The 11,667-nt window shown below is 40.3% G+C and overlaps 1 protein-coding gene across 1 annotated transcript in view; it reads left to right on the top strand.

Moving 5' to 3' along the window:
* The window catches only part of LOC103207321 (serine/threonine-protein kinase Nek1-like), a 278,788-nt gene that overhangs the window by 52,170 nt on the left and 214,951 nt on the right, over nucleotides 1–11,667 (top strand). Inside the window, exon 5 of the mRNA XM_007952898.1 lies at nucleotides 1,061–1,166. Within this exon, the coding sequence (XP_007951089.1) occupies nucleotides 1,061–1,166 (106 nt within the window). The remainder of the gene's footprint in view (nucleotides 1–1,060; nucleotides 1,167–11,667) is intronic.

The raw sequence follows: 11,667 nt of genomic DNA, 5'->3' as shown, positions 1-11,667 counted from the left end.
AGGTAACAGCCAGTTTATAGACTGAGACAGACTAGGAAGAAGGAAGAGGCCGTCCACTTCTGAAAGAATTGGCCAGGGAAAACCTTATGAATTTGTAGTATGGAGACATGAAAACAATTCTCCTTTATTACTTTCAATTTGCTCAAGCTAACGTGGCTCGGGTGGAACTTGTTTAAGAGTTAATTACCCAGACATATCTGAGAGTCAAAAGAAGAGATCCTTAGACTAGCTAAAGAGATGATCTAATCTTAGAAGTTTCCAATGATAGAAATTTCATAAGAATTTCTTTAAAATACCTTGTAAGATAAATGACCTTTAAACTGCTGTCATTCATAGCTTTGTGGTGTTACAGATTTCAAGTTTCGAAAGCTTACTTTTATATTTAAGATGTTTTTATTTTTGTTGTTTGTTTCAGTTTGTTGTAGTTGATATAAATGTAAAGGAAATAATGATTATTGGAGACATGAAAATCACAAAGATTTAAATCTTACTGGAAAGTAAATAAGATATTATTTCATGGATTATTCATAGCATAACTCATTGTGATAGCCCCAAAGAAAAGCTGTCGGAAGTTCGTGTTCTTTGTTGTTGTTGTTGTTGTTGTTGTTTGCCGTCGAGTCGGCCCCGACTCATAGCGACCCCTCCTTGGGTTTCCGAGGCAGTATCACTACGGAAGTAGGATTGCCCAACCTTCCTTCCAAGGAGTGGCTGTGGGTTTGAACCGCCAGCCTTTTGGTTAGCAGTCAAGTGCCTTAGGCACTATGCTACCAGAGCTCCCAAACTAGAATATATAGATCAAATAAATATAAGAGAAACCTTATTGTCAAGATTTGGAGTACTGTTATAGATTTTACTTTTAATTAAAATTGTAAAGATTGTGATTTAGTAGTTAATGCCAATAAATATGTAGTTATTTCTTCATTACAGAGAAAGATTTTATTTCATATCAGTCTTCCTTCATGTTCTGCAATCAAAAAAAGTATTTAGAGTAAGTATAGTTTTAAACTTTTGCAGTGTTTAATGTTCACAATGACTGGCTTTGTGGTTTGTCCAAATTACTTAGGCAAAAAGGACAACTGTCTGTGGAAAGAGCCAAACAAGTAGAAGAGTTTCTACAGCGAAAACGGGAAGCTATGCAGAATAAAGCTCGAGCCGAAGGACATATGGTATGATATTTTTGTGTGTGTGATTTTGAACACATTGGTATTTAATGTGAAAGTTTGGAATAAGGTAAGTATAACTGACAAAAAAAAAGTAATCTAACAAACTGCATTAGAATAAGAAGTAAAGATACTCAAAAGTAGAGTATGAAGAGTTTTTGTCTTTAAATTTTAATTTCGTTGTTGTTGAAAATATACACATTAAAACATATACCCATTCCACAGTTTCTACATGTACAATTTAGTCACATTGATTACATTCTTCTAGTTGTGCAACCAATCTTATCCTCCTTTTCTGAGTTGTTCCTCACTCATTCACATAAATTCATTACCCCTTAAGGTTCCTGTATCATCTTTCAAGTAGAACATAAAGTTTTGATATATTTTATGTTATTTAACCTCTCTTCTGCTATATTGTTTATACCAATGGTGAAATTATATTGTTGGTTTGGTTAATTGAGAGTAAGTTCATAGCTATATCCTTCCTGTAAAAAGAGTAGAAATGGGTATGAAAAAAACCAAAAAACAAAACCTGTTGCTGTTGGGTTGATTCCGACTCATGGTGACAAGTATAAAGTCATATTTGTGCCTAACATGATGTGCAAACACACATACAACCAAAATGCATTAACCTTATTTACATTTCACAGTTCATAACAGAAGGAAACAAAAATATTTGATGCACATATACAATGAAGAAATATAATAATCACAGTCCTCGTTTCTGCAGCTGGTCACATGGTCGTAGCTGATATTCAGAACTAACTTCTTACACCACCCATTCTGTATTTCCCTTGCCCTCAGCAAACACCTCAACTGGTCATGGTTCTTTGCCTGGTGGGGTAACCCAGACCTTCATTCCTGAAGGGTCTGGGCTGTTAGCAGTCATACCAGAATTGGGTTGCTATAATTTTCCATTGACTTTAATCACAGGGCATGGTAGTACTAAGAGATGTCCTAAAGAATCTCCTGTATTCCAGACATACTCTTCTTCACTTCTATTATGTAAAGCCAACCCAATTTCCCCTTGTTAATCAGAATCTATCACACTAGATAGTACAGTCATGCCCTTCTTTGTCTGTTGATCCAGGGCATGAGGAAGCCAAAATGGCCAGGTGGCATTCTTAATTTCCAGTTCAGTGTAATCAGTATTGTGTCTCCAGGTGGGAGTGTTCCTCCTTTTGGGACTAAGATCTCCAGACCCTCAGAGCATAGAGTAGCAGGGACAGGAAGCAAAAATTGGGCGCTGGTTTAGAGCATATAAAGCCTCTTGGAGAACATTGCTCCAACCCTTCAAAGTGTTGGCACCTAGCTGGTGCTGTATTTGTGTTTTTAAGAGGCCATTCCATTGTTCTATCTAAGCCAGCTGCTTCAGGATGATGGGGAACATGGTAAGACCAGTGATTTCCATGAGCATAAGCCCAATTCTGCACTTCATTTGCTGTGAAATGAGTCCCTTTGGTCCAAATCAATGCTATGTGGGATACCATGACGCTGGATAAGGCATTCTGTAAGTCCATGGATGGTAGTTTTAGCAGAAGCATTGCGTGCAGGGAAGGTGAATCCTTATCCAGAATAAGTATCTATTCCAGCAAGAACAAAATGCTTTCCTTTCCATGATGGAAATGGTCAAATGTAATCATCCTGACACCAGATTGCTGGCTGATCACCCTGAGGAATGGTTCCATATTGCAAACTCAGTGTTGGTCTCTGCTGTTGATAGATTGAGAACTCAGCAGTGGCAGTAGCCAAATCAGCCTTGGTAAGTGGGAGACCATGTTGCTGAGCCCATGCATAACCTCCGTCCCTGCCGCCATGGCCACTTTGTTCATGAGCCCATTGAGCAATGACAGGAGTAACCGGGGAAAAAGGATGGCTGGTTTCCACTGAATGTGTCATCCTATCCACCTGATTGTTAAAGTCCTCCTCTGCCAAGGTCACTTTTTTGTGGGCATTCACATGCAACACAAATACCTTTCCTCCTTTGGCCCATTCAGAGAGATCTATCCACATGCCTCTTCCCCATACACCTTATCACCAGTCTTCCAATCATGCTCCTTCCAAGTCCCAGACCATCCAGCTAAGCCATTAGCTATAGCCCATGAATCCCTGTATAATCGCACATCTGGCCATTTCTTGTTCCATGCAAAGTGAACAGTTACATGCACGGCTTGAAGTTCTGCCCATTGGGAGGATTTCCCTTCACCACTGTCCTTTAAGGAAGTCCCAGAAAGGAGCTGTAGTGCCGCTGCTGTCCACTTTCGAGTGGTGCCTGCATATCGCGCAGAACCATCTGTAAACCAAGCACGAGTTTTCTCTTCCTCAGTCAACTGATCATAAGGAACTCCTCATGAGGCCATAGGTGCAGAGTGGGACAGGGAAGGTAATGTGACTGGGATGGAGACCATAGGCATTTAGGCCACTTCCTCATGCAACTTACTTGTGCCTTTAGGTCTTGCTCGAGCCCGATCTCTGATGTACCACTTCCATTTAATGATGGAGTGCCCCTGTGCACATCCAACTTTATGACTCTGTGGGTCAGACAACACCCAGTTCATGATGGGCAGCTCAGGCCTCATGGTGACTTGGTGGCCCATGGTTAGGTGTTCAGTCTCTACTAAAGCCCAGTAACAAGCCAAAAGCTGTTTCTCAAAAGGAGAGTAGTTATCTGCAGAGGATGGCAGGGCTTTGCTCCAAAACCCCAAGGGTCCATGTTGCAATTCTCCAATAGGGACCTGCCAAAGACTCCAACTAGCATCTCTACTACAAGACACTTCAGGCACCATGGGATCAGCCGGATCATATGGCCCAAGTGGCAGAGCAGCCTGCACGGCAGCCTGAACCTGTTGCAGAGCCTTCTGTTTTTCTAGGACCTACTCAAAACTAGCAGCTTTCTGAGTCACTTGAATAAATAGGCTGCAGCAACACACCCAAATGAGGGATATGTTGCGTCCAAAATCCAAAGAGACCCACCAGACGTTGTGCCTCCTTTTTAGTTGTTGGGGAAGCCAGATACAATAACTTATCCTTCTCTTTAGTAGGAATATCTCAACATGCCCCATACCATTGGACTCCTAGAAATTTCACTGAGGTGGAAGGTGTCTGAATTTTCATTAGGTTAATTTCCCAACCTTTAGTACTGATATGTCTCACCAATAAGTCTAGAGTCATTGATACTTCTTCTTTACTAGGTCCAGTCAGCATAATGTCATCAGTATAATGGACCAGAGTAATGTTTTGTGGAAGGGAAAGGTGATCAAGATCCCTACGGACTAAATTATGACATAGTGCCGCAGAGTTGATATACCCCTGAGCAAGGACTGTGAAAGTATACTGTTGGCCTTGCCAGCTGAAGGCAAACTGCTTCTGATGGTCTTTTGAAATTGGTATCAAGAAAAAGGCATTGGCCAGATCAATAGCTGCATACCAAGTACCAGGAGATGTACTAATTTGCTCAAGCGATGAAACCACATCAGGAACAGCAGCTGCAGTTGGAGTCACCACCTGATTAAGTTCACGATAATCTACTGTCATTCTCCAAGATCCATCTGTTTTTTGCACAGGCCAAATGGGTGAATTAAATGGGGATGTGGTGGGAATCACAACCCCTGCATCCTTCAAGTCCTTGATTGTGGTAGTAGTCTCTCCAACCCCTCCAGGGATGCAGTATTGCTTTTGGTTTACTATTTTTGTAGGTAGAGGCAGTTCTAATGGCTTCCACTTGGATTTCCTACCATAATAGCCTTTAATTTACCTGTCAGAGAGCCAATGTGGGAATTCTGCCAGTTGTTGAGTATATGTATTCCAATTATGCATTCTGGCACTGGGGAAATCACTACAGGATGGTTTTGGGGACCCTCTGGACCCACTGTGAGACACACCTCGGCTAAGACTCCATCAGTAACTTGACCTCCATATGCCCCCACTCTTACTGGTGGGCTACAATGATGCTTTGGGTCTCCTGGAATTAGTGTCAATTCAGAGCCAGTGTCCGGTAATTCCCCAAAAGTCTGATTATTTCCTTTTCCCCAGTGAACAGTCACTCTCGTAAAAGGCCTCAGATCCCTTTGCGGAAGGCTAGGAGAAAGACTGACATAGATTTTTGGCAGTGTAGTGGGGTCCTTCCTTAAAAGAACTTGGCCTCCCCTTCATTCAAGGGGTTGTGGGTCTCTAAACTGACTCAAGTCTGGGAATTGATAGAGAGGTCGTGACTCTGTATTCTGGTGATTCAATCTAGGTTGTTGTTCATGTGACCTAGACTACTTCTGTCTATACAGATCAAGTAAATATTTAATAGGCTTGCCATGTTTTTCACTACTAGGTACACCATGAGGAAGTAGCCAATGCCATAAATCCACATGAGTTAGACTATTCTGATTACTGTTCTGACTTTGTCCATTATGGTAATCACACCCACCTTGCCTTTGTCGATTAACTGCTGCCGCTTGGCCACTACTACCATGGGGTCCAATCAGCCCCATTGTAGTTAAGTGTCTTAGTTCAATTAGGGAGTTCCCACTGTCAAATCAGGTTTACATAAAATAGCAATCACAGCAGTCTTCAAGGATAGTGGAGCTCCCTTCACAAATTTATTCCTCATGGTACTGGTGAAAGGCATGTCTTCTGTACTCTCCATTTCTGGCTCTAGGGGTCTAATCTGATAAATCCATTCTAGCAGGCCAATTTCCCTAAGCCTCTGAATTCCTTCTTCTACATTATACCAAGGCATGTGTGGTACTTCAACTTGAGGTAGGCCGCCACATAATCCGTGCTTCATTGAGCCAACCAAATGAACTGTTAGATCCTTTCCTAATCTCTCAAGCTGAAGCATTGAATGAAGAATCTGTACTTAATGGGCCTAAATCAATAAACTCGACCAATCCAATCTTACATTCCTTGCACCTTTATCCCACATCCTCAGTAGCTATTCCCATACATATTCTCCAGGTTTCTGTCTGTACATGTTAGCAAAATCAAGGAGGTCTTTTTGTGTATAGTGTACCACCTCCTCAGTCATACTTTATATTTCACCTTTTGGGGCTCTCTTGGACTTGACTTTTGTTATCAGCCTAGCAGGAACAATAGGTGCTTGAGGCAGTTCCTGAGTGCATTCAGGAATGTCTTCCATGGCCTCTGCCTCAAACAATGACCCAGCAGGACCGGATTGGCTATTCCCATCAAACTGAGGGGGAGGGGATAATGGTTTTAGAGTAATCTGTTCAGATGTGAGGGATTCAACAGAATTTACAGGCTCCATATCCTGATCTTCCTGATTATCTGTCCATATGTCCCCATTCCATGTTTCAGGATCCCATTTTTTTTTCCCCTTCAGTGCCCTCAGTTTAACGGCAGACACTGTTCTGGATTGGCAATTTAGTTGGCATTGTAATTCAGCCACCCTTACACTAAGACTCTGGGTTTGGTTTTCAGCAATATCAGCTCTGTTACTAGAAGATATAAGGCTTTCTTTCAGAGCATAGCTGGAAGCACTGCAGTCTTTTATGTGGCACTGAAGCTGAGACTCAGCAGCTCTGAGCTCATCTCACTCTTTCACCACTTTATCTGATGTAAGTAGGACCAACCAACCAGCTTCCTTATACTCCTCATTCTGACAAAATTGCAGAAAAGTCTCAAATATCAAGTCTCAAATATCTGATCACTTCTCACAAATACTTGATCTATTGGTGGTGCTATTTAGCATATTAATTTGGCACCTCACACCATGGATTAGCAGAGCCCTTTTTACTAGCAGACGCAGAGTAGCTAGCGTCATTAAAATTAATAAAACTGGAGAACCAATTAGGAAACCCATTCTTATGATTTTGTCTCTCTAAAACCACTCCTGTTACCAAATGTGTTAGACTGGGTTCTCTAGAGAAACAAAAAACAGCAAAACTTACATATATATAGAGAGAGAGAGAGAAAAAAAAAAAAAATTTATCTTAGGAAAATGGCTAACATATAGAAGCCAGTAAGTGCAAAGTCTCTGGATCAGACATCAAGCTGGAGGCTTTTGCTGGCTCCTGCAACCACGGGGCCTGAGAAGCTCAAGGCTGGCAGGCAGTACACCGGCTGTTGACTCCAATGAATGACGAATCCAAGATCTCCAGGCTGAACGGTGGACTGCTCACTCATGGACAGTTGTAGGAAGCACAATGGAATCCCGATCCACAGAAGAATGTCTGTCTTCCCAGGATGTCCCTGGATATCCTGGAAGCAGGCCACACCCCTAGGAAAACTCCCCTTGAACAGGTTGGCCCCTCAGAACATAGTCATCTGATCCCATCATGGGAACAACCACACAGAACTGGGGTCCAGCCAAGCTGACACACAGCTCCAACTATCACAGCTGGGCAATGAATAAGGAACACTGAAGAAGAGTTGATGCTTTTGAATTGTGGTGCTGGTGAAGAATGCTGAAGGTACCATGGACTGCCAAAAGAACTAACAGCTCTGTCCTGGAAGAAATGCAGCCAAGATGCTCCTTGGAAATGAGGATGACCAGAATTTGTCTCACCTACTTTGGTCATGTTGTCAAAGGGGACCATTTCTTGGAGAAGGATGTCATGCTTGGTTAGGTGGAGGGTTGACGAAGGAGGGAAGGCCTTTGACGAGCTATTTGACATGGTGGCTGTGACAATGGGCTCAAGTTAGCAAGGATCATGGAGCTGGTGCAGGATCAGACGGTGTTTCGTTCTGCTGTGCATGGGGTTGCTATGAGTCGGAAACAACGGCACCTAACAACAACACAACAACAAAGAATGTTGATGGAATCTGGATTGGGATTCCATAGAATATATAGATTGCTTTGGGTAGCATTGATATTTTCACAGTGTTGAATCTTCTTATGCACAGGCATAGTATGTTCTTCCATTTATGTAGATCTCTTATGGTTTCTTGAAGTAGTCTTTTGTAGCTTTCTTTGTACAGATTTTTGTGTCCCTAGTGAGATTTATTCCCAAGTATTTTATATTTCTTGGTAGCTTTTGTAAATGGTATTAATTTTCTTATTTCCCTTTCAGCAATCTCTTGGCTGGTGTAGAGGAATCCAACTTATTTTTGTATGTTGAGCTTGTATCCTGCCAAGGTGCTACGTCTCTCAATTAGTTCCAGTAGATTGTTTACTGAGTCTCTTGTCACTTCAGTTTTCTAGGTGTAGGATCATATCATATCATCAGCAAAAGGGGTTAGTTTTACTTCTTCCTTACCAATTTGGATGCTTCTGATTTCCCTTTCTTGCTTTATTGCCCTGGCTAGGACTTCCAATACAATGTTGAATAGAAGTGGTGATAGACGGCATCCTTGTCTGGTTCCTGTTCACAAAGGGAATGATTTAAGTCTCTCCATTGAGAATAATGTTGGCTGTTGGTTTTACGTAGATGCCCTTTATTATGTTGAGGAGTGTTCCTTCTATTCCTACTTTGCTGAGAGTTTTGATCAGGAATGGGTGTTGGATTTTATCAAATGCCTTTTCCGGATCAATTGATGTGATAATGTGGTTCTTTTCCTTTTTTGTTTATGTGGTGGATGATGTTGATTGTTTTTCTGATATTGAACCATCCTTGCATACTTGATAGGAACCCCACTTGGTCATAATGAATGATTTTGTTGATATATTGTTGGAGTCTGTTGGCTAGGATTTTGTTGAAGATTTTTGCATCTCTATTCATGAGAGATATTGGTCTTTAGTTATGGTGGTTAAGTCTGTGCATCAACTTGGCTGGGCCTGGTTGAGTCGCTGGGTAGCTGAATGTAGTTATTCCCCATGAAGAGATTGGTAATTCACTCCATGGTGGAATCTATTGGAGCAGCTGAGTAGCTGCTTTGGTTATGTGATTTGTTTCCCGTATATAAGCAGCAGCTTTGGGAATGGTCTCCAGCTTATGGCACCTTGAACTCTGCATGTAGTCATGTGGTTGTTCAGCAGCCTGCCATGCTCTGCCGACCTTGGGACTTACAATGCACTTGAATTAACGGTCTGCCATGTGATTTGGTGATGTTGGGACTGTGCCTTTTTCCTTATCAACCTTGGGCTTGGCAGCCTCAGCAGCCAGCAGCTGTTTGAGTGAAGAAAAGCCTCGATTCTGTGGGCTGGGAGCAGGAGGCAGAGCTGAACCACAAGGTTGAGGGGCTTTCACCCAGCCCCTAGAGCTTGGCATTTTGAACTTGGACTTAAAGCTTCCAAACCAAAAGAGAGTAAACTCCTGTTTGTAAAGGTCATCCCATTTGTGGTATATTCTTGTCAGAGCAGTACTAGCTAACCAGAACATTAGTTTTCCTTTTTATTGATATCTTTCTCTGGTTTTGGTATCAAGGTTATGCTTGCTTCATAAAATGAATTTGGGAGGATTCCATCCTTTTCTATGTTTTGGGATAGTTTGAATAGGATTGGTGTCAGTTCTTCTCTGAATGCTTGGTAGAATTCTCCAGTGAAACTGCCTGGGCCGGTACTTTTTTGTTGGTAATTTTTTCATGACCTGTTCAATTTAATCTTTTTTTATGGATCTGTTCAACTTTTCCACCTCAGTCTGTGTTAGTTTATATAAGTACCATCTTTCTAGAAATCTATCCATTTCTTCCAGATTTTCAAATTCGTTGGTGTACAGTTCGTCACAGTATCTTCATAATATCCTTTTTATTTTGGTTGGTTCTGTTGTGATGTGCTCATGTTATTTGTATTCTCTCTTTCTTTTCCTTTGGTAAATTTGCCATTGGTTTGTCAATTTTATTAATCTTTTAAAAAAAAACAGCTTCTAGTCTTGTTGATTTTTTTTTTATTGTCTATTTTCTTTATTTCTACTCAAATCTTTATTATTTCTTTTCTTTGTGTGCCTATTGAATTTATTTTGCTCCTCTTTTTCTAATTGTTGTAGATGTTGGGTTAAGGTGATGATTTTGACTCTTTGTTTTTTTTTTATGCTTGAATTTATTGCTATAAATTGACCTCTGATCACTGCTTTTGCTGCATCCCAAAGATTTTGGCATGTTGTGTTTTCATTTTTATTTGATTCAAGGAATTTTTTAATGTCATTTTTATTACTTTTATTACCCAGTCTTTCTGAAGAAGCATGTTGTTCAATTTCCATGTGTTTGCTCTTTTTTCCATTGATCTTCCTATTTTGATTTCTAATTTTATAGTATTGTGATCTGAGAAGATGCTTTGCAGTATTTCAGTGTTTTTTAAATTTATTAAGGCTTGCTTTATGGCTTAACATGTGGTCTATCATGGAAAATGTTTCATGTGCATTGGAATAGAATATATATTGTGCTGTTGTTGGGGGAAGTGCTCTGTAGATATCTGTAGTGTTAGGTTGTTGTTGTTGTTGTTATGGTTGGTAGATTTTATTGTTTAGCTCTTCTGTATCTTTGTTGAGTTTCTTTCCAGTTGTTCTATCTTTGATTAAAGGTGGTTTTTTAAAGTATGACTGTGGAGACATCTGTTTGCCTTTTCAACTCTTTTAAAGTCTGATTTATGTATTTGCGGGCTCTTTCCATAGATATTTATTATGGTTATATCTTCATGTTGAATTGATTGTTTAATCATTATACAATGTCCTTTCTTGTGTCTTATTGTGCATTTTGTCTTAAAATCATTTTTATCAGAAATTAACACTCCTGCTCTTTTTTGGTTGACCTTTGCTTGATACATCTTTTCCAGCCTTTGATTTTAGCCTATTTTTGTCTTTGTCTCTAAGGTGTGTCTCTTGTAGACAGCTTATCGGTGGGTTAGGTTTTCTTATCCATTCTGCAACTCTCCATCTCTTGAGTGGTGCACTTAATCCATTGACATTCACTGTAATTATCAAGATGATTTTGTTGCTGTCATTTTGTTATGTGTTTTTTCATGGTGTGGCTGATTTCTTTCTTCTGTGTAAGTTTCTCTGCTCAGCTCATTTTGTTTATGAATCGTGTTATTGTTCCCTTTCTTGCTGTTGTTTTAGTATTTGCTAAATATTTGTGCTTGTCCTTCTTTGTGTTTTGATGTGAAGGTTTATCATTTTTCTTTGAGATTACCTTGTGATTTATAATTTTCTTCCCAAGTTTAGAGCAGTCTGTTCTATCTTCTAATTGTCTTGACTTTGTCACTATTTAGAAGTTTTGTAACTATACTTTTTTCCCCTGTTTTTGTTTTGTAATTGTCCTCATTTGCCAGTTGATGTCTGTGGTTCCCTGTTTACCGTCTTGTAAGTTTATTTACTTTGGTTACCGCCATAACTGGGTTGATTTCTGGGTTATGTCATCATGTGTGTTAATGGCTGGTGGTTGTTCTGTCTTGTGGGTTCTCTGTCCAAAGGACTCCTTTTAGCATCTCTTGTAAGGTTTATTTGTTTTTAACAAATTCCCTTAATTTCTGTTTATCTGGAAATGTCCTAATTTCTCTATCATATTTGTGGGATAGCTTTGTCAGGTATATAATTCTTGGTTGGAAATTTTTTCTTTCAGTGTTTTATATATACCATCCCTTTGCCTTCTTGCCTGCATGGTTTCTGCTGAGAAATCAGAGCTT

Source organism: Orycteropus afer, unplaced genomic scaffold, assembly GCF_000298275.1.
Source record: "Orycteropus afer afer isolate SDZICR_OR568_19922 unplaced genomic scaffold, OryAfe1.0 scaffold00364, whole genome shotgun sequence".
Taxonomy (NCBI): domain Eukaryota; kingdom Metazoa; phylum Chordata; class Mammalia; order Tubulidentata; family Orycteropodidae; genus Orycteropus; species Orycteropus afer.
The sequence above is the reverse complement of the archived record's forward strand: the minus strand, read 5'-3'. Positions and strand labels throughout refer to the sequence as shown.